General features: G+C 39.9%; 1 protein-coding gene across 8 annotated transcripts in view; it reads left to right on the top strand.

Moving 5' to 3' along the window:
• The first annotated feature begins 12,444 nt into the window (after positions 1–12,444).
• PPP1R12A (protein phosphatase 1 regulatory subunit 12A) overlaps positions 12,445–23,710 on the top strand; it is a 112,217-nt gene continuing 100,951 nt past the window's right edge. For 6 of the 8 annotated variants that reach the window (XM_066319220.1, XM_066319222.1, XM_066319221.1 and 3 more), the window contains exon 1: positions 12,448–12,776. In XM_066319220.1, the coding sequence (XP_066175317.1) occupies positions 12,540–12,776 (237 nt within the window). In that variant the 5' untranslated portion in view covers positions 12,448–12,539. Of the gene's footprint in view, positions 12,777–23,710 lie in introns of all 8 variants that reach the window. The other 2 variants (XR_010743622.1, XM_066319216.1) reach the window with 2 other exon arrangements.

The raw sequence follows: 23,710 nt of genomic DNA, 5'->3' as shown, positions 1-23,710 counted from the left end.
CCTTTTTAAACTACTTGCTAAAAAACAAACAGGAAAGTCCTTGCTTTAAAAAGAAAAGACCTGGCAAAGCTTCCAGCTAGAGCAATGATAAAACATGATTGCAAACTGTTTACTGGAACATGATAAAGTCATCTGAAAAAACAAAAAGCACTGGAAACCTTGCATTTGCTTTGGATACGTACCCTAAACATGCTGTAAGATATGACATTACCTTTTTAATTTCCTTATTTAATGTGAAAAAAATTACGAAAACTATTTGAAATTATTGTGCTTTTTTTTATTTATCTTGGGTTAAACAAGAATTGCTGTCAATAGATTCAGAAGTAGTTACTGTGAGTGCATTTTACCATCTTATGTATGCTAATGAAAGAGAAAAAAATTGTTTGAAGAAAGTATCTGACAGAAACAAGCAAATGGGGATAATTCAGCATGCAGGCTACTTCCCTTTACTTAGACTTTCCCATGTACATTTATAATTATGTAAGAACATCCCATCCTGAAAACCCCATCTCACTGCTGAAAATAACTACTCTTACTTTATAAGTCTAAAGTAGAGCTGGGGATGAACTGATCACCACTTAAATGGCAAAGGCCAAAAGCTTTTTCGGTTTTGAAAAGCCAAAAGCTGGCATGGGGTCAAATGGCACTTTTGGTAGAAGTCCAGCTTCTGTCATACATACATACATATATATGTGTATATATATGCAATCTTTGCAGCTTTCCAGCCAGAAGCAGATGTGCCAAGGGAAAAAGACTTGCATGCAGTTCTGTTGCACTTCACAAGAGCAATGGGTTCTATGCTCAGAATTGTAGTTATATGCATTTGGTTAGATTAATACAAATATCATAATTAATCTCCCGGCAGTGATTTCACAGGCAGTGTGCAAATATGTACCCAACTGCAGCAAAAGGTTTTATTGTAATGGCCGATATACATGCCAGAGAGCTAACCCATCTTCTTGCACCACCTTCAGCCCTGCAGGTACTGATATACCCAATTCCAGTTTATTACATCTTTTCATACACTTTAAAGTTAAGGTTCCTGCTTATATTGAAATAGAGACCTTAGTAAGTATATGCTTACTTAATTAGTATACATGTAAGCATGTGCAGACCTACTAGGCCTTAGAGGTTTCAATGGGACCATTACATGATCACACCTCATTATATTGATTAAAATTGTGTGAAAACAAATGCTCCACAGTTTTTGTTACAGTCCTCCTCTAATTTCACTGAAGTTAATTAATGCATTCCCTTCCAGGTATGACTATGCAATGTCTAGCCAAGGAAGATGACTTTTGCCTCATGCAGTCAGCCATTGGGTGCTGTGTCCTTGGGAAGTGGACCCAGCTCCCAAAACAGGTGTTACAGCCAGCAGACAGAGATCATTAGTTGTTGGCAGATAGGGTGTGTACAAAGATGTCCTGAGAACAAGTACAGTGGCTCAAACTCTGTTCTCTGCCTTGCTTCAGGGTCTCCTGTTATTGTCTTTGGCTTCACCGTTCAGGATCCTGCTGGCGTTCACCACCTGTTCATTTGTAGTTCTGTCCCCAGCCATCTGTCCTTGCTGTTGCTCTGTCTGCTTCTTCTCCTGGACTAACCTCATGAATTACACTCCCTGGTTTTCTGGCTCCATCTGAAGTTCAGCTATGCTCTTGTCAAAGCGCATGCAAGCTTCCTGGCGCCAAACCCTACATCCAACCATATGCCTGCCTTACTCTGTTAGGCTAATGAGCATTATATGTCTCTGGTTCTTGATTTCAGATTGTCTTAATTATATCACCTGGCTCCTGCCTCCACCCAGACGCAAACCCCAGGGCTTCACTGTGAGTCTTGTAAGTCCATGTCCCGTCATAACAGTCTTCATAGACAGGTGCAGACAGACAGCAGCTTGTTTTGCTGGTGCTCCAAGCTGGGCAGAAACGAGTCACCTTTGGTCTCAAAGCTTTACTCCTACATTACCTGAAAGGGAGAGCTCTTTTATAACCAGACATGATATGCAGCAGCTTGGATCACAGACAAACTGTATCCATCTCTGTCTATACTTGCTCACTTAGACATAATGTGCTAACTTTTAGGGTACAGATTGAATTTAGATACCAAGTAGAGACACACTGTTCACATGTCTCAAATGTTTGCCCAGATGTTGAGCAGCATCCTCTGTGGGACCTAGGTAGACAGAAATTTACTGTGTGGGTTGGAGAGGACCAAGGCAGAAAGATTTCTACTAAACTGTCTAAAAACTCTTATAGTTTATTTGTGAATCTTATCTATGTTGACCATGCCATTCAGATGAAGCATAGCAATTGCATTTCATTAATTTCAGAATCAAGCAAATTCTAGTCTGAAGCACACTTTTTGAATCTGGTGGGTTGACTTTGGCTGGATACCAAGCTTGTCTATCACTCTCCCTTCTCAGCTGGACAGGGGAGAGAAAATAAGATGGAAAATGACTCATAGGTTGTGATAAGACAGTTTACTAAAGCAAAATTGAAAGTTTGTGTGTGTGCAAGAGAGAGGAAAAAAAAAATTATTCTTTACTTCCCATTGGCAAGTGGTGCAGGGCTTCAGCATGCATAGTGGCTGCTCCAAAAGGCAAATGTCATAAATAATGAATGCTCTACTCCTCCACCTTGTTTTCTTAGCTTTTATAGACTTCCTCAAAATCTGTATTTCTATGAGTGGAACACAAATCTTATTTCCAAAGTACTAGAATTTGAAGTTTAGGATTTTATCCAGGGTAGTTACAGTAAGTTTACACCAGCTGATGATTTGATCCCATGTAACTTCCACACCAGCAGATGAAATATCAACAGATACAGAAGATGCCAGAAAGATGTGCTTGAGCTACCTTAGAGCTAACTAGTTTGGCTACAGGTAGTAATATAAGCAGCATTCAAGCATAAACTAAGTTAGGCTAGATTTAATTTAGACTACTGGAGTTTTGTGGCTTAAGCTGAGCTCTGTGCTTGCATAACTTGTATCCAACCCAGGCAACACAAACCTAAAAAAACTACTGTACACTGGAATCATTAAAGCAAATATTGAATCTAAAAGCTGCCTATTTTATGGCAGTTTTAAAAGCAAATGAAGCATTTATTAGCTTACAAATTGTTTTTAATACCTGAGTACCTCAATGAGTCTGCTCATAAATACTGTACGATGTGAGCAAGGGCACAGTGGCAGGGTCTGGCCATAAATGCTTTCAGGCATGTGACAGAGACAGATATTTTTGTACTTTTGTTTCTAGGTAACTGCCTAGTTTTCTTTAACTGTATTTTGATTATGGTATGGACTTCATTAAACACTGTTTGGGCAAATGGCATGCTTTATATTATATTTAGCTTTATCTCTCTACTTATGAGGATCGCGTGGGGTAATTGCCTCTTTGAGGGCTGATCATCATCCCTTTAATAAAGCTAAAGTGTGAATCTGTGGGAACATTATATAACAGGGGAATGAGATTCCAGCTCTGCTAAAATATGTTTCACCTGAATAAATAGTCAGGCTGGAAATTGTCTCTGTGCTGTATAACCTCTTCATAAGTTGACATAATTAAATTACAGATTTTGGAACTTATACTGGAAATCATTTACTTGCATAGGAAGCTCCAGTGGGATTCGGTGGGACATTACTGGGAGCTAATACAAAGTCATAAAAACAAGTAGGAGTTTCTAAACTGAGCCTTTTAAGTGAAAACAAATTAATATAGTCTCTAGACAGAGCATCTAATGTGAGCTGTATATATTAGCTGTACAATTACTATACTTCTAGAGGAAATAGTAATTTAAAATACTGCACATATTTGGGGTATAAAACAATGCAAAATATATTTTCCTTTGTGCTTTCTGCTGCTGCAGAGAAGTGTGAGTGTTATACAATGGTGATTGTATGCAGGATATTTCTATTTTTTGTAGGGAATTGCATGGTGTCTCTTTGAAAATAAGAATCTTTGGAAATATGCAATGCAGAAAAGCACTGGCATAAATTTTGAATTTTAATTATGGATTAGCTTTTTTACAAAAAGAAGCCATAGCAATTGTACTTTAGGCCATTATTTTTTTACACTGTTTTCTATAGTAGTTGGACCTTCTTTATAATCTTATCTAAATACAAGTGATGAGGGAGTAGGACCAGATTTTTCTCCTTTTGAAGTAATTGTTTGCCATTTATTTTACTGGGAGTTCCACAGTGATTTTATAAAGATTGTAATATTTAATATTATCTACAGATTCAAAATTATGCAAACTCTGCCTTTTTTAAATATGGGAGCCCACAGAATTGTAACACAGACATTTAGCACAGAAATCACTTTTGTGTTAGTGCAAGAATGTTTGGCTTTTTTCAGAGCATTCTTAGCTCAATTAAAATTCCCACTGCAAAAGAAGATGCAGCATAGGGTGCTGTATCTCTAGTAGACTATTATCTTTATCAATTTATTTGGGTTATATTTTAGGTCTCAAGTTGTGAGCAGTGGGAGTGGAAAGATTCTAATTAATGTGATCAAAACTCTTTATTCAGCTCCTGAGGTTAAAATACAAATTTAGGTCAGAAATGTAAAATTAAGAATTTTAAGTTATTTATCCCATGCAAAATCAAGATTCAGGTGCAGAGCCAGGAATGTTACAAGTTTCTATTATTTATTCTACCTATCAGCTCCCAGTCCTAATTCGTTATCAAAATGTTAATAACAAAAATTATTTAAACAATTAAATTTTAAATTTTTATCTTCCAACTATCATTGTATACACAAATAGTTAATTTTACCATTATTAATCTAGTTGAAATAAGATACTTTCTTATCTATCTATTCACCTATCTATCTTAAAATGAGTGTAATGTTGAGCTTTTCTAAGACCAGCCTTTACTTTCTTGAGCCAGTTCCAACAGAGGGAGAAAGCAATGAAATGCACATAACTAGAAATCAAGGAACGCTTAATAAAACCGAGCCAAGTCTGATCTCAGCAATATTAGTGTTTTAGATCTCAGCTGGTTCTTGAAGTAAAAGTATATTGTAACTGTTTCAGTCATAAAGAAGTATATAGTATATACACTGTACCTGTGTAGTATATACACTATACCAGTGCAGTAACAGGGAAGGGATCACCACCCAAACACACCTGGGAGGAAGAGACAGGTGGGCATGGGAAATGAAGAACAGCACTACCTGGCTGTGGTAGGGGGTGAGTCTCTGCTGGGGCCCTGGCTCACTTCATGCCACTGTTGCTCTACACTCAGGACTGAGTGTGAGCTAAATGTGTCTCCTCAAGATTGTCAGTTTTTAAAATGAAGACTGCCAAGAATGAGAAAGTTGTTTTTGCAGTTTAACATGAAAATGATGTGGTACTCCACTCAGTGCCATGTTTGCACAGAATCCTATTTGCCATGTGGAAGCAAAGAGAAAGTCAAGCGAAGACAGATACAAAACCTCGACAGGGAAGACAAAGACAGAGCTCGCTTGCCTTACTCAAGTTAGCAGATTTATTTTCCACATGCCAGAATCCAGGTCCAAAGGACAACAAACCATTAAAGAAGCCTTTCCAGACATAAAAAATAATGATTTAATGGTAAACTACAGCTAAAACTACAGGTTAGATTTCTTGATGGTTGAGCCTTCAAAATGTATTCCTGCTGCTGAGAAGAGGGATTCTGTCCTTCCTCAGACCTGGACACATACTCCCAACTCTTTGGAAAGCCTCCTGTCACCCTTGGATACATTGGTTCTGTTTGCTAGTGCAGCAGAAAAGTAGCTGAGCCAAGAAGTAAATAGTCTGTTAGTGTAGCCAACTCACTTAGGTGTCAAATGAACACAAAAGCCTGGGAAAAGATTGGAAAGGGCAACTGTGCATCCAGAGGTAAGGAACGGACAGTACAAACAATGGAGGACTGGACTTTCTGTGTCAGTAACTTGCCTGAATGTCTTCATTATCTAGTGAAACCTTAGCCTAGGTCTCCAAGAAAATGCTGGAAGACATCTTTCTCTCAGGCAAGGAGAAGGCTGAGTCATATATCCAAATTATTTAGGCAAATAAAAAAAAATGGCTAAAATCTAGATGTTACAGCCTTTTCTTCATCTTATGCTAAGTGGCTAAATAATGCTTTGGTGAAAAGAAGACAGTTTTGAGTTACTCAAACATCTACTACAAGGAAAATTAATTTTACAGGTCCCTTCTCAAGTGTTTTGAGTTACTGTGATAAATGGGGGGGTTGCAGGCCAGCACACCAGTATTGGAATGGTTAGGAAATGTAATTTCATCAGATGGGAATTGACAGTCACAAGCCTATCAAACCAGAAGTCATTTAAGAAGATTCTAAAGCATACATCTCTGCATTTATGATATAAATGTTAAAGTTTCTGGAGTAGCTTAGTGTTGCATTAGTGGCTGCTGTAATTTTGTCTCAGATTATTGTCTCAGTTAAGTAACTTCTTTTGAACTGACAAGATGAAGCCATTCAATTTCTTTATGGCCTTGTGCTAGGGAAAAATAGGAGGCCACCAAAGAAATCACTTGATGATTTGGGATGAAGTCTGATCAGTTGAGCTATAGTGTGGGAAGTTACCTACAAAAGTAGCTTTCCATAGCAAACAAAGGGCTTGTAACAAATACGGGGAAGAGAAAAAGAGTAGAAGTATTTATTAGGAATGCTTAATTATTAATTATTAGGAACGCTATTATTAATGAACTACTAGAAGAAGTGATTTCTGAGCAAGAAAACCACTTTCAGTTGGTTGTGTCTATTGTATTCAGAGATGCAGGTCTTATTTAAATATTCTTATAAATAAGCATTGCTGTATGCTAAGAGCCAGTCCTCTTTCTTAAAAGACTCCTCATTTTAGTGGCTGTCTGAATAGGCTAAAGGATGACATTATTTTTGCAGTGATAAAGGTGTGCCACTTGTGTTACTACATTGCTAAGACTAATCATGATGTGAGTGTACAGTTATGTCATATGCTCACAAAAATAGAGCCTGTGGGCACCATGAGCAGCAAGGCATACTCCTAGGTGCCCAAAATCCAAGCCAAGCCAATTGTTCAGCCACATATAGTTTTTAGTATTTTTAATTTAGAGAAATGACACATTCATATACCAAAACAAATATCTAAAAGGAAATTAATATACCTTCTGATAGCAGAAAGGCAGAAATGTGTCATGGATGTCAACAGCTCTTGAATGTATTTACATGATAGTGAGTGAGAAGCTAGAATAGGATGTCTTTCATTTCTATTTGTCCAAAACATTCTCCTGCAGCCCTAAATATATGTTTCCCAGCTGTGATATGTTCAGAATGCTGTTCACAGGGAACAACTTGAATGCATTTCAGAGGGACATGTCATTCCATTCCCCCTCAGTATTTAAATTGTATGTTTCAGCAGTATGTTCCTCGTCTCAAGCCACACATATGAGTGGGAAAGAAACATTTTACCTTCAGAAAGTTGAACAGATGCTCATAAAAGCTACTATAAGGTTAAGTGGCCTTTAAGATAGCAAAATAAATCAAAGATACTTGTTAATATCAAGAGGACAAAATGGAAAACTGTCATGGCAGTGTCTAATGCTGTGTCTGCATCCATACATATGCAGTATTCCCAGTTCTGCAAAGATTGGATAGGAACAGAGCACCTATATTTCTGTTACACAGCATATGGCTCAGTTATTTTTTTTTCATTACATGACTAGACAAAACTTAAATTTAATTGGAAGTAAGAATGATTTCATAAAGTCACATTTATAAATAAGTATATTTTCCTATTTCTAAAGGACACAGTGTTGCTTTTTACTAGCCAAGACAACTATTTTTAGCTTAATCCATGTACTGTTGGAATTGTCCATAGAACAAATGCTAGTTTAACAGATGGGTACACATAAAAATATGTGAGAGCATCTCTATGTGAATCAAGTTTAAATGTTACCTTGCATTGCCATTCAGGAATATAGAGACACCAATCTTTGTAAAGCTCATGGAGGATGTTGGCAGAACACACCATTGCAAATCCAATTCAGAACTGCATAGTTTATAAATCTGTGCTCTGGTTGCTATGGTAGTTTTAGTTTTGGTTTTGGTGACTCAGGATTATGCAGCACCAAAAAGTAACTCACCTTGAAATGTGGGGTTTCTGTATAAGAATCTTACTCAGAACTGACTAAAGAGCAAGAAGTCTGCTTCTTATGTAATTTACTTGAAAAATTTGATAGCAATTTGTGCCTAGTTCTCATACCTCTTTTTTTCTGGATAAGGATTGTACCAGAGATTTCACTGTTACATGTGTGGGTGTGTCACACAATCAGGGCAGAGAATATATCAGATTTCAAGATAGGAATTACTATGACTGTCAAGTAAAACAATTAAAGAAATGTCTTATTCTTATGATAAGTATCTCTGTCATGGTGAAACGTGAAAAGATACTTTCGTATTTTGTTATCCTTTCTCTCATTTTACCATCCATGATTCTTTACAAGAATCTGTTAAATTTATTAGAAAGATTTGTGTCAATATATATATGTGATATTTGTCACTATCCTTCAAATTACCCTTTTTTTCCAGAGATGGAATGGATGACATTAACTTTGATATATTAGTTTTCCTTCAACGGGGAGAGAAAAATATTATGACAATATTTTTACAATCCACACTGTGCTTAATGCTGTTCAAAATGAGAGACAAGGCAGCAATTATCCAGATGGAAGTTGGAACAAAATTCTCCATCCTAAAAGATTGTGATTTTGGGTAGTGCAAAAGCTTCATCTGTGAACTTCTGTTGTCTAGAAGCCTGTGTGAAATAGGTTTGAACAATGATTGTAATGCTTTTAAGAAAAAATAGCTATCTCATTGCTAAATCATTGTATTGATCACTTGAAGCCTGTCATCAAATTAACTGGAAATATGCGTACAAATAGATGCTGTCTCTGTAAAATGTTTACATGGATACCTCTCCAGAAAAGCAGTCCTACTGAATTCAGTGCTAATATTTGTGTGTGGAAAATGACATACTTAATGACATACTTAGTGTTGTGTATATACGTGCAAACAAAGGCTTTAACAGCGCACCTAGTGGGTTGGGTAATCTGGTAGCAATACATCAAAAAAGCCTGATAAAATAAGGTCTAACTTAGTGTGTTCTTAAGTTGCACTCATAATTTTGCTCAAATGGTTAAGTGTCTCTTGTTAGCATACTGTGATTATTGTAAACACATATGCACACTTATGCTGTTATCTAATTCACTCCTGTGATACTCTCTTGCAGTACTGACTCTTTTAGAATTAATTTGATACTCACTTTTAATATGGTCTTCAAAGATAGCTTTAATATATGTTTGCTCTAACCCTTTGCACAAATAAATTTAACACTCCATGCTTAGACAGCTAATGGGAAAATACTCATATTTCTACAGAAGTTATTATTGATATTTACATATGTTTGTCTCAATTAGTAGTGAATTAGAATCTGTAGACAGTCTCATCTTCCCTCAGCTACACTGATTTTATGACATTAGACACAGTGTAGAATGGCATTACAATGGGGCAAACTATATGACCCAATATGCCTTTGCAATTGAAATTACAAACATTTATGGGAAATAGGAGATAGGAAAAAAATAGAATTTGAAAATAATATTATTAGTAGTATTATTCCCTTCTTGAAGTGTGAACATATGCAGAGATTAACTGGTTAACATGAATGACAGCTCTACTTTTTGCTTAAGAAACAGCATATGTTTTGCTAGATTTAAGAACTACATATAATTTCCAGCAGAGCACACAGCTATCTCCACAAGACATTTATACCCAATATATATGGAACGTCTGAAGTTCAACTGACTGTACAAATGAATTATATCTTGCCTGGAGTGTCTGCAAAACTCCTCAAACATAAAATAACTCCCAACCCTGACGTGCAATCAAAAAAAATTAAAAAGTCAAGGCAAATAATGTTGAGAATGTGGAACATACAAACAGCTGCAGTGTATGGAAAAATATTTGCTGAAGTTCTCTGAAAAGCTGAAGCTAAAGCAATGAAAAATCTTTCCTGGAAAGAAGAATAAAAATAAAGTATGAGAGCTGTTTTTTAAAATGAAAATAACTGTATGATATTTAAGAACAAAATTGAGCTGTAGAACCTCTGCATTTCACTAACAAGTCAAGAAGAGCAAGTTGTAGTTAAAAGAGGATCCATGACCAGAAAGAAAAAGCAGAGCTGGAAAATTGAAATCAAGGAGAGAGGACTGGAGCTCTGATGAAAACTTAGAGACACACTCCATGACATTGAAATTCCTGACAGTGCATTTTGAACATGTGCCTATTGATTTGCCTAGAATTACTTTGTTGCTAATAAAACACTCTATTTAAATATTGTTTGCTGAAATCAAACATTCTTCAGATATGAAATTTTTTGAAGAGTCAAATTTTTAGACAGCCAACTGAGAGAGAAGCAGCATGATGGGGAGGTGACTTGTAAAATACCTGAGACATCTGAGGCAGGAGCATGCAGCTTTTATCTTGCCTTACCTTTTTCTGGGTTATATTTTCAAGTCCTTAGGAAATGGTACTGGGTTGAGAGTCTGTCCCCAGGGGAGTTTGCCCACAAGGACAAGACCACAGCAGGAGGCTGGGAGCCTGTGTAAATTTCTCCCTTAGAAATGAGTCAGGTGATGCAGCGAAGCTCCCAGCTAGGAACTGTCCATGCCATGCTGATGGTACCAGTGCTATGCCCAAGCACAACTAAATCACTTGTGTAATAAAAACTGCAAAGACTGGTTTTGAATTGTACTCTGCAGTCAGCCATATTTTCAAACCCAGGAATCTAAAATGTACCCCTGGATAGTCACACAGGCTGCCAACGGGAAGGTATAAATTAGGTGCCAGGTAATCTTTCATCCACCTACTTAGACTGCAATTCTTTCTCTGGCAAATCTTTCATCTTGACTACCAGATGTTGTCTTTTGTTCTCAATCACATTACACCTGCAAACTGTCAGTGCATGTATCTCATGAACTGCTGTATGAGTAAGTCTGATGGATATTATGCATATCTCCAGATGAAAATCTGTTCTGAAAGACATTAAGAACAGCACGTTGCTGCAGGTACCTTGCAACTACTACTTCTTGTGAAATGTCACTGACATCTTTATCAATAAAAATGGAAATAAGAGCCTGAGTTGGCTGCAAGACTGCCCACCATAAGGAGACATTACCATTAGAAAAGCACTAATCATGCAAAATTTGAAGTGCGTGAGGTTTGGTGACCCTCTCAAACTGTACTTTGTTTCCTGTAATTAGTTGAAAATCAAACTTATTTTCCAGTAAATTCAAACCCACATTTTTTCCCCAGAAATTATCCCATTTAAAGCAAAATACATATTGCTTTTAGCTAAAGAAAACATGCTGTGCATAGAAAAAACTTTATTATCTGTAATAGTTTGGTTCCTGGAAGTTGCAACTCTGAAGAAAAACATTTTAATCTTTGTATCTTTAAATGCTGCATGGTTTGCAACTACTTGTTTTCTCCCAAGAGAAAGGATGGCTGTGCTACCCCAGGTTTTGACATCATGGAAGTGAGCTCTAAGTGAAGTGGACAACAAGCACAGGGCTTTGTCCATTGCCATGTAGAATGATGGAATCACGGAATGCTATGGGCTTGGAACGGATCCCACTCCACTGCCATGGGCAGCAGCACCTCCCACTACACCACGTTGGTCAAGGCTTTATCCAAACTGGCTTTGATCACTGCCAGGGCTGGGGCATCCACAACCTCCCTGGGCAATCTGTTCCAGTGTCTCACCACACTCATAATAAAGATTATTATTAATTTTTTTTTTTTTTTTTACAAAAATACCTAGTCTAATTTGTACCCATTACTCCTGGTTTTATTACTCCAGTTCCTGACAAGGAGGCCCTCTCCAACTTCTCTGGAAGGCCCCTGAAGTGTAGAGATAAATGGGAATTGGTGCTTTTGTGCATCAAGCTGATCTGAGGTGGTCATGTCTAGCCTCCCAAAACAAAGGATCCTCAAGCAAGTTGCTCCATTTATTTCTTTTCCATCAAGTGACTGCATGTGTCCCATCTGCCAATGTAGGCAGAAACACCGATGTTGCTGCAGGTGACAGAGGTCACGGGCGGGAAGAGGTAGGCCCTTTAGCGAAGCTGCCTGACGGAGGCGGGGCTGCACTCCCACTCCCACTCCCACTCCCACTCCCAAATCCTCACTCCCCACTCCCCACTCCCAAATCCTCACCCCTCACTCCCCACTCCCCACTCCCAAATCCTCACCCCTCACTCCCCACTCCTCCCTCCCACTGCCCACGCCCAACTCAACCCGGCCCCACCCCGCTCGCGCTCTGCCACCCGGCGATCTCGCGAGATTATGCTAACGAAGGCGCCGCCGCCGCCCCGCCCCGCCCCGCCCGGCCTGTCCGCTCCCCGCCCGCCCCGCGCCCTCGCTGGGCGGGTGAGCGCGCGCCGCCGCGGTGCGCTGTGGGATAGTGGCGGTATAAAGTGTACGCTCGGCGCGGCCGTGGCTGAGGGGGCCGGCGCGAGCGGGGCATGAAGATGGCGGACGCCAAGCAGAAGCGGAATGAGCAGCTGAAGCGCTGGATCGGCTCCGAGACCGACATGGAGCCGCCCGTGGTCAAACGCAAGAAGACCAAGGTGAAGTTCGACGACGGAGCCGTCTTCTTGGCCGCCTGCTCCAGCGGAGACACCGAGGAGGTGCTGCGACTGCTGGAGCGGGGCGCCGACATCAACTACGCCAATGTGGACGGGCTCACCGCTCTCCACCAGGTCGGTGCTGGGCCGATCGAGGGACCCCTGGCCGGACTGGGGCGGGAGGGGGGGGGCGAGGCCGGCCGAGTGCTCCCCCGCCGTAGGAGGAGGTGGAGGAGGAAGGGGCCGGCGGCGGCTGCGCTCCCTCCGCTGGGGGGTGTCGGGGCGGGGAGGTGGCGGCAGGGTCAGCCTGGGACCCGCCGGGGGCCGCGGGCCGAGCCCCGGGCCGGCGGGGCTGCGGGGCCGGGACGCTGCGCCCCCTCCCCGCCGACAGGGCGTCGGAAGGGGCGGATGGGCCTCTCCTCCGGCGGGAAGGAGGTGGCGCTCACCCTCTTTCGTTTTTCCCTCTTTCGTTTCCCCCCTCGGAGGGCCGGGGGGAGCGGGCCCTGCCCCGTGTGTGCTGAGGGGGCCGGAGGCAGGTGCCCCCCGGCGTGGGAGGGTGGCCGCAGGTGAGAGAAGCGGGCTGTCCTCGGGGGGCGCTTCTGCCGCTGCCCCTTGCCCGGGATCCCGGTAGTAGTTCCCCGCTTCCCTCGTCTCCCCGGTTCCGCAGTAGTTGAGCCGATTAGAGCCCGCTCGTGTGTGCGAGCGGCCGTGTTGAGAGACGATCATCTATTTCTCTCCGGTTTCTAAGGGAAACCAGTGTTTTGTTCGTTATATAGAACGGCGTATCAGTAAGGGGCTCCTTGTTTTAGTTACCGACGGCTCCCGCCGCAGTGTGAAAGCTGAGCTTCAAGGGGAACGCGAGTCTTAAATATTTCTTCTGTGCGTTGGAAAGTAGTAAAAAACGCAATCCGTATCGCTTTGTTCTGGGGTGGGTATGTGGGAAGGGGGCTGGGGCCGGGGGAGGTAACTTTCACTTGGGCCAGGGGGGGAATGGACGGGAAACTGGCTGTGAAGTTTCCTCAAAATGGATGCTTTGTGCATGTTGAACTTCATAGCAGTCTGATTGGAATCTCAAAACGTTAGCCTAATAAGGAAAGGCTGTGGCAATCCGGAGATAATGCGGGTTTGCCTGAGTAATTTTTTTCTCTAGAAGGCCAAGAGCTTCCACACAATATTAGATTCACTGAATATCTGGAAAGCAAAAGAATATCTTTTACAGTCTAGCTTCTCGTTCTTAAGTTTAGAAGTTGTTCAGTAGTTTAAAAGAAAAATCTTAATGGTTATGTGTGGTAGGTTGATCAAATAGAAATCTTCCCCAAATGGTTAGGTGAGGTGGTTTCTTACATTAAAAAAAAAATCAGATGGTGAATTTGTTTTCTCCATCCTATATAGATTTTTCAAGGATGTGAGGCTCTACAAATACATAAACTGCCTTGTGGAACTGGATAAATTCCCTCTTGAACGTTGGATGTAAAATTCTATGACTCTTTGCTCTGTTTGCTGTGTCTGAGTTGTCACTTGCTCCCCTGTGAAGGTGGTTTACTTTCAGTTCTGAACTGGAAGAATGAGTGTGTGTGTTGTGGTTAAGCTGTCAGCGTGTCACTGCAGCACGGTTACCTGACTGCAGGCCAGCCTGTGACTTCATTGCAAGGTTTGCTGTATTTATCCTCCTCTAATCAAGTTATGGGAGCTCTGTATGAGAAGCCATACCTTAACTGGTTAGATCCTTGGGTCTGCAAGCTGCTCTCCTCCAGCCATTGGTAGGGAAGGATGACGTTTAGTGTAACTCTGTTGTTAGAGTAAGAGATGGCGTTGTCTCTTTCTGACGTCCGGATGGCAGTTTCAAAATGTCTTTGATACTGTGTACAAAAAAAGCTTTCATTGGGGTAATTCTGAGCCTATTCTCCCCCTTTTCTTTACATTGTAGTCAGCTTGAAGTTTGGAAGGGCAAAGTCTAAGGGAACAGAGGTAAAGATTTACATCACTGCTAAAATTCTTGCTCTTGCCCCTCCTTTCCCCTCCCCTCCTTTAGTGATACCAGAGGAGCTCTTCTGATTTTATGATATTGGAAGCAAATAAGATCAGTTGTGAAGTTATAATCCTCTTGAGGCTATACAGTAAGTGAAGGTTACCTGTTGCTATAAAAAAGACATATAACAAATCCCTGCCTATGGCTGACTCTGAATGATTTCACTTCATTATTAGCACAAAATCTTATTTTCCTCTAATATGCCATATAAAAGGTGCAAATCAGACATGATGCAGTCTATAACCCGAATTGATTTAATCAAATTTGGCTGCAGCATGAACAAAGCTGTATCTGTTCTCAAAGGAAACTCTTCAAAAACTTGTCATTCTTCCTGGCAGTTTTGACTGACAGATGGTAATTGTGTTCAAGTGCGTGTTGTTGTGTTTGAGATTGCCATGATCTGTGGTTGCTTTGTGGTTCGTTGGTTGGGGGGGGTTTTGTTTTCTGTCCTCTGTGTCAGATCCCATGTAGACATTGCTGCTTCAGAGGAATAAATTTATCTCAGCAAAGGTAAAATCACTGTACTTTTTTGGTTGTGTCTTCAATTTTTGTTTCAGTTATTGAGAGCAAGCACATATGTCTGAAATGGCAGTAGAATTAATTATTTAATTCAGTATTTGGCCTTTGATTTTCCTGCTATATATGGCAGTTGCAGGAAGAGACTTAAGCTTTGTTTTATTTTTCACAGGTAGTTGGAAATGATGAGGGGAAAGTACCATTAATCCTGAAATTCTGTTGAACTTCAGGTCTGGTCTTTAATGGAGCATCAAGCTTTGTTGCTGAAGCCATTAGCTAAGCTCTTCCTCTGAGTGGGGTGGAATGCCATCACCATCAGAAAGCTGAGTGTAGAATTGTTTCTCCTCATGCATGGGGGAAAGAAAACAATTACTTGACTTGGTAGCTGAGAGGAGGAAATGGGGGAGGATATATATAGGTACTTGCTTCAGCTCTTCACAGTGCCAGTGAGTAGATTTTGGTTTGTATCAGTGTGCGCACAAATGAGTGGACTTGAGTGCGTTGCATCTGAGGAGGGATGAATTAAAGTCTTTGGTATCTTGCAGAAGAGGGAAAATTGTCATTAGGTGATGGTTATTATTCCTCTATGTAATTTTGAGTTCAAAGCTTGCTTTAAGAACTTGTTCCGCACAAGTCCTCAGGTTAGCCTTCAGCACAAAGGACAAAACTGTCGTGTACTGTTTTCCTATCTATTAGATATATGTGCAGTGTAGGATATTGCAGCAGGATAGTGTTTGTTGTGCGGCATAATCTGCATTATGCACATACTGTGTGTATGTATCTATAAGACCAGGAAACTTTAAAATGAGGACTGAAATTTACAATCGAATGTCAGTGCCCCATTACTCTAGTGGAGGTGGAAGTTTTGAATGTTCGCTCCCAGACGCCTGTTATACAGGATGAGATCTAACTTAAAGTGCAGCTTTTCTAACCTGCCTTGACAATGGAATGTTAGAGGAACCTGAGAAAAGAAAGAAACCCAAAGGTGAGCTGTGACCTTGCAGATTATTAGTGTCTCCAGAGAGGGGGGTAGAAAGGGCATATTCTGAAAAAGTCTTACGAAGAGGCTGATCTCTTCTTAGGCAGACATGTTTCTTCAGAGTGGAATTCAGTTCTCTTGTCCTGAAAGCTTAACACCTTTCATTCCTCAGAGTTTGGACTCTCTTCTGCTTTCCTTGGCTTTCATGGAAGAGGATTTAGCTCACTAGCTCTGACTGGCATTTTTTGCTAAATGGCTGAAAGTAGTTTGTTTAGAAGTTACATAGAGCTTTGTACAGAAAAGTGGAGGCCACTCTTTCTAGACAGCAGCATGGAAAGGCTGCCTGTAGTGGGGAGGGCCCACACTGTGGCCAGTTTCCTGGAGGGCTGGATTTCCTGTGCACATTGCTCCCCTGGGAGTATTGGATGTGCAGTGTGAGTACCTGCACACACCTCAGCATTGGCTGAGGTTAGGCTGTCGCTGGGTATCACAGTTTATGCAGCCTGCTTTTTGAGTGCCCTTTTTCTTGAGGCCGCTCAGACTTAGATGATAACCTTATTTTTGGCCTCATTCTCTCTGGGTGAGGAAGGTGAGTGCTGTAGCCTGATTCCACCGCACAGCATGAAAAGAGCATGTCCCTGCTGTGCTGATCTTGCCTCTTCTGGGGAGGGTGCTGCTTTTGGGTGGGGAAATTGGCTTGGCTGTTTGTGTGTGGGGATCATTGCTCACCCACAGGGGATGTTGTTGGGAAGGCCCCTACTCCTTGATGAAGGATTCATGACATATTTTTTTTTTGTCTGTGACAACTATAGTTCAATTAAGCAAAATTCTTTGAAGACTGTCTCTCTGTATCAATAGTATTTTCAGTGTTTTTCTGCAACTCTTTTAGGTGCTCAATTAAATGTAAAGGTGAGACTGTTTCAGCAATGTTCTAGTTTCATACTAGTTTGCAGGTAGAGCAGTGTGGAGTGTTACATAGAAATTTTCGTTTTCTGCCACTGTTGTAGGACTCTGCTGTGTTTATCCTTGAATACTAATAAGATGGTGTGGTTCATGGAATGCTTGCTTACTCTTTCTGAGTAAGGACATTTACTGCTGTCTTAATTTTCTTTGGGTTCTATGAAATTTATTTCGTAGATAAGAAGTACCTTCCTTTGCAGGAGTTTTTGCAGCTGTTTGTGAGAAGTTCTGTCAGGGCTTCTGGCGGTGTATTCTTAGTACCCGATATGGTAATGAGGCTGGGTACCTTTGGCACCAGCGGTGTCCTTGTTACGACACCCTGTCAAACTGCAACCAGTGATGCAGAAGTGGTAGAAAATCTACCAGCCCTGGATCCTTTTGCCTTAGAACTTGATAGAGGGCATTACAGCTGCACTGTGTGAATTCCTTCTGCTGAGTGGTTACACAGGTCATGTACTGGAGCTGGGGCTGCAACACATGCAGCACATAAAGCTGTAAGAGTAAAGACAACTTTGCCAGAGTTTTAAATCTCTAGGGTGTTTGCATTATAGCAGCAGCACCCAACAACCAAGGGTAAGGAAAGTATAGAAATAGCTCAAAACTATCCTAGTAACCTCCTGGCTATGACTTCTACCATGACTCTTTCAGAGAGTCAGAGATTGAAAATACTGGTGCATATGATAAACGTGTTAACTTTCTGAACTGTTGAGTAGGAGGACTTCATTTTTTTCAGGAAGGTTTGTACTCAGTTACAAAACGGCTGTTAAAGTCTCACTGTTTGGTGGGGAACCAACCTACTGATCACCCAACCTCCTCATGCTCTCATTGTGGGCATTCTACCACTGAGAATTCTGGAGTCATTTGCTCAGCTTGTTTATTATTTTATCTTTTTTTTTTTTTTTTTTTTTTTTTTTTTTTTTTTTTTTTTTTTAAATCTGTGCAACAAAGCACAGAGAAGATGAGTCCAGAAATAAATGTAATGTTGACTTCACTCAGTGATCAGACTACAGAGGCATATTTGTTTAAGTTCCTGTTTGTAATTGGTTCTTGTGTGGGCCACAGATCTTTCTCTCTGTAGTTACAGTAGCTAGGTTCAGATGGTACAGTAAGTACTTGTTAACTTCCTACTGATCTTGTCATCTAAGATTTTATTTTTTACTCTTTGAAATGGAGACAAGAAGAGGGGGAAAAAAGGTGTGATTTTTCATAATATACCATGAGTATAATAGTGGAAATTTAAGTACTGTATTCAAAACCTTGTGTTCTTCTTGGTGTTTCCTGAAAGAAACGAATAACAGTCTTCACCTTTTAGGTTTTTTATTCTGAGTGGTCTGTCAAGTTTGAACCTGGGATTTCTATTTATTTTCATTGCTATGGATATTTCATGTGCACAAACCCAAGTGAATTCTAGCATATAGAAATTGCTTAAAGTATTTAAAGCTAGTTTTCACATTAGCGTAACTGACAGGTTTCTTAAACTTGCTAGTCATGGAGGAAGAGTTCTGCATTCCAGTGTAAGGATGAGTTCAGCTGGTTGGGCTTTAGTACTCACTGAAGCCAGTGTTCAGGGACAGTTTCCACTGGTCTCTAGATATGAATTTCACTGTAGCATTGATGCTGCTTTTACAGTACAGCTTTGTCTGTGGTTTTCTATGTGTTCTAGTCTATTTTTGATTTTGTTAGAGTACTTTCTCATGATAAGTCATCAAAAAGCACCTTGTAAGACTAGATGAGATGTGCTTTTGTATGTATGAATAAAACTGATATGAACACACTTGATTTAAGGCCTTTATGATTTTGACATTGTAGTAGCAAGAATGCTGTTTTCCCAAGTCATCGCATTTCAGTTGTTAGCTAAATCTGAGGCTAGGAGACAGAAGCAGTCTGTATAGATCACTAATAGATCTGTTCTCGAGGCTTAACAGTATATGCTGCCTTCTAGTTGGAACAGATGGTTTGACAGGCTCTTGTCCAGTTCTTTACTTGTTTATCCCTTTGCTCATGCTCTCAGTTGCTCCCTTTCTCAAAGTTATTACTTAGGCTAGTAAGACACTTAGTGCAATCCTCTCAAAAACTGAGAGCCCAGGAAACTGGTAGTCCCCTCGGTGTAATTGTGTTCCCTGAGGCTGGGCTCACACCCTGTGAAATTGAGGAACATGCATGTGGTCTAGCAAATACTGGTATTTTATCCAAGGGTATGTTTAGATGAGTTAGACTTAGACAAACTAATATGCTCTGAAAGCAGTGTGGAGGTAGTTTTGAACTGTAGCATGAGTACACCTTTCTGGGATTCTTGCAACCAAGAAACTGTAAATTACATCTCATTACTGCTGTATTGTAAATAAATATAGATCGTACCAAGAAAGAGATGCAGCATATGAGGACATTTGCCTAACAAATGTTTTGTCAGTGCCCAACAGTATATTTTTCTTCATTGATCTTGACAGCCGTAAAATGCAAACTGGAATGCAGCTGTAAGGCAGTGGAGCCATCCCTAAGCAGGTCAGCCTCTGATGCTGCTGGGTGGGTGGAGACATTCCAAGCTCTTTGACTTTCCTATGTGCATTCCTGAAATGACAGTCAATGGAAAGCGTGGCATAAGAGTAGCAGCATTCCTCAGCTGTTTCCTTTCTAGTAATTTCAAGTCTGTAAGATAGAATTAGAGAAGGCAAAAGATGATAATGGTTTTTGGTGGGGGGAACATTGTTGAATTTTTTTTGTTTATTATGCATTGTGTTGACAAGACCTGGTATCCAGCTCTTGTGTTTCAATTATGGAGCACGTTTCATCAGCCACTGTGCTTATCCTGGAGACACTGAATCTTTGCTGGCTCATTGGCAAAACCAAAATTAAAGCAATATGATGAAGTCTTTGAACAAGAATGCTTCCCATTTATGCCTGAGTGGTGTTAGCACTTACCCATTAACAATGTATTTGTTAGGCTAATGGCTTCTGAAAGTCTGTTAGGCACAGTGGAGTTGCCTTTAAGAAGAGGATGAAGCCCCTGAGAATCAAATGTAGCCTCGTTTTGGGCCTACACGCAGAAGTAGGTTTATCTTTGGGAAGGCAAATAAATACTTCCCATACTGCTGTAGTTTCTCAATGCTTAAATTTGATCTATGACTAGCACATGACCATTGACTCTGGTACTGAATTATCTGTAAGCTATGGTTGTTAGAGATGGTTCTAGCCCTAAAACATTCAGAAGGGCCAAGTCTCAATGGTACTTTTTTTTTAGTTATTTTTAGTTCAGTCTGAAATATGCTTTGATTGATTTTCCCATGTTATAATTGTAGTTCAGGGTCTTGAGATGGAACTATGACAGCTTACTTTAGATGTGATCAGTTAGCCAGCCAGTGGTGATTATTATACAAGTTTTAGTTCTGGGGTGATCATTTAGTTTTGGAGTTTTTTGAGGTTTCTTGTACCTCAGGGAATTACTTGCAAGTGTTAGCTTTGTGTTGTGGATCTCTATCTTTTGTTTTTTCGATTTCCTAGGGTGTGGTTTTTTTTTGTTTGTTTGTTTTGTTTTGTTTTGTTCTTTCAGTGAAGGACTGATATGAATGTTAACATGAAACCTGTTTGTTAGTAATTCTAACAAATCTTCAAACGTATAGGATGAATTTCCCTTACTAGTTCTCTTAAAATTTCACACTTGGTGCAAGTATTTGTCTAAGGCAAAATAACAATATCTTCATCTGGTTACCAAGGTGAACACATCTGACAAGCATGTACACTGTATGTGTGTGGTCAGTGCTGCCTTCTAAAACAATTAACTTAGATGAAGCTTTCACTGAGGAGCTGCATTCCTCTGTCAAAGCCGGGATCCTTGTGGGCCCCTTTTGAAACTGGAATACCATCTCAGGCTTATGGCTTTGGAACTTTCAGCTTACAAATATCCTGAGATTTGCTTTGGTGTTCTTGACTGAAAACCTACACTTTTCTTACTGAAGTGGAAAAGTTGTTATTTTAAGGCTACAAAGCATGTTGTTCCAAGTTTTAACAGAAGTGTTGTTGCTTGCAATGTGTTTGCAAATAGATGCAATTATACTGGAAAAAGTAAGCTTAATTAAGTGAATAATTATATTGAAATAAATGGATTTTCCAAAAGTGTGCCTCCTCATCCCAGAGATGAAACAATTTGAAACTACTTGTATTATTTCCTCAATCAGTGTGAATTATGACTACTCATCCTATATCCTAGAAAATATAAGTAACCTTGCTTATTGTTGTTGCAGCATTAAGTTATTTTTTATTTTTATTTGTATTTTTATGAAAAGTCAGTGCTCTTAAAGTTGTTTTGTTTATTTGTTATTTGGAAATGTTTTTAAACATGGTGCTGAACCTGCTGAAAATTTGGGTAAAATGGTTTTGTCCAAAATGAAGACTGAAAATTGGGATGCCAACATTGTGTCTGTGGGCCCAATGTGGACTCCTGATAAGTAATGATCTCATTTCTATCCCATCATACAAAACAGTGTCTTTAGAAAACTTGCCAAACTTCACGATTTCCCACCACTTTTGTTTTATTCAGCTACTGTAGCACATTGAATTATTTTAGATCCTATTTTTTTAATGAGGCACCTACACTTTGTTTCTTCATTAGAAAATAAAAGTTTAGTTCTTACCTCTGAAAGGAGAATTTTTGTGTAATATCAGTTTCTTTGTTTCTGAGTACACCAGAGCAGAGAGGGTGAATTGTGCTGGCCCTGGGACTGTCTGAGTTTTTGTTTATGGACCTCTCTGGACATGGCTTTCTGGTCACTCATTGTCTACTTTCTTGCAGACAGCCTAGCCAAATGCTTGGCACTTCTCTCTGTCTTTGTACGTGTTTAATAGTGATAGTGAATGCTAATGCTTGTATGTCACAGTTCTTATCAGGTATCTGTACACTTAGGAAGAGAAACAGCTTTCCTGCATCTCTGCAGAGGAGTAACTTAACAGGTCTGCTGTCTCTTCTACTTAACACTTCTAATTGACTTATTAAATATTGAAGGTGGCCTTTGGCTGGATCTATCAAACATGACTCCTAAGAAAGCTTGTGGAGTTACTGTGGAAACAAGTTTTATCTCCAGCTCTAGGTAAATACAGTGGTGATTTAAAAACTACCGTTTTTAAGGAAAATAGGGAACAACTTGGTGTGAATGGCAGAAGATACATTATATGTTTTGTAAAGTGTTTTACCAGTTACCCGTGTGGGATCTAGGGGTGGGAGAGCTCTTTTGCAGTTGTTTTCTCAGCAAGCGAAGAGATTGCTGTACTCTCTAATAGTAAAATGTGTCAATCGTAATTATAGCAAATAGCATTTGGAAGCTCAAGTAGAGATGTTGTTAAGATGTGACTGCTGGAGATAAGCACCATTAGAGGTTTTTACTCCAAGAAGCCTGACTTAGTGGGAATCGCTGTACCTGTGAACAAAGTGTCAGAGCTTTCTGGTGCCTCATCATTAGTAGGTTCTATGGCATAAGGAACATGGAAACAGGACTTTTCTGGATGTGTATGGAACAGTTCCCAACGGAAGATCAACAGCTTCAGTTTCATTTACAAAAACTTTACAAAACCAGGAAAGTCTACTAAAACAAAATGTGTGATTATTAAGATGGTGGATTTCAAAAGCTGTTGCTGCAATTATGGTTTGGCATCCTTTTTTAGAATAAGACACCTGCCCGTGTCAGTGCATATGTTGGACTAAAGCATAAAACCAAGAAAGTTCTGGCATAGAAAAGCTGGCATGATGATAGTCTTATTAAAAATGCTTTTGCATTTAAGTTTGTTTTTATGATTTTTGTGTTTTTTTTTTGTGTATGTGGTGGGGTTTTTTGTTTCCAAAACCCAGCATGTAAATGGAAGCATCACTGAAAGCTGAAGGCAGGCAAACTGAGGGGATTCAAATAAAAGACCAAGTAGTGCTTAAAGTAACTTTCTATTAAGAAACCTTGACATGAGAACCGTGTCTTCTTCAGTGACATCATTTATCACCAGCTGCACAGAGAGATGGTTGAAGTGTTTGCTTTAAGAGCTGATGTGTAATTTCCCCCTTTTGGGAGATCCTCCAAGGGCTTTGTATCTCAATAGCTGCTTACCTGCACATATTGTAACAAGTTCTTTGTCTTCTAAGACAAAGTATCATGACAGCGTTTGAAGGACTTTTTTCTTTGATTTCTTGTAGGATTTTGAGCCCTTTTAATTTCTTCACTTATTTAATTTTATTTTATTTTGCCAAGTTAAATGACTTAAATATGGTAACATTTTATTGTGCTTTTTCCCCCTGTTCATTTTGCTTTCTTGTGTTTTGCTGCTGATAATGTATTTGATAACATGCCTTGAATTGTGTTAATACTTAAAGGGTGCTTATACAGAATTTAACAATTAGCAGCCTAAGTCAACTGATTTGGACTGCTTCATTGCAGCTTAAACTGCAAATATACTTGGATTTTAAACTTTAAGTCAGAACCTTCACTTTTTAAAACAAAAATGGCTTAAAATTTGGATTCAGCTGTTCTGCAGTTGAGTTCATGATAGGCTGTAAAGCTTAGGAGTGCCACTTAACTAGGAATGACATCACTAACTTTTTATCAATACACT

The sequence above is a fragment of the Sylvia atricapilla genome, chromosome 5, assembly GCF_009819655.1.
Source record: "Sylvia atricapilla isolate bSylAtr1 chromosome 5, bSylAtr1.pri, whole genome shotgun sequence".
Lineage (NCBI taxonomy): Eukaryota > Metazoa > Chordata > Aves > Passeriformes > Sylviidae > Sylvia > Sylvia atricapilla.
This window is presented reverse-complemented; position numbering and strand designations above follow the sequence as displayed.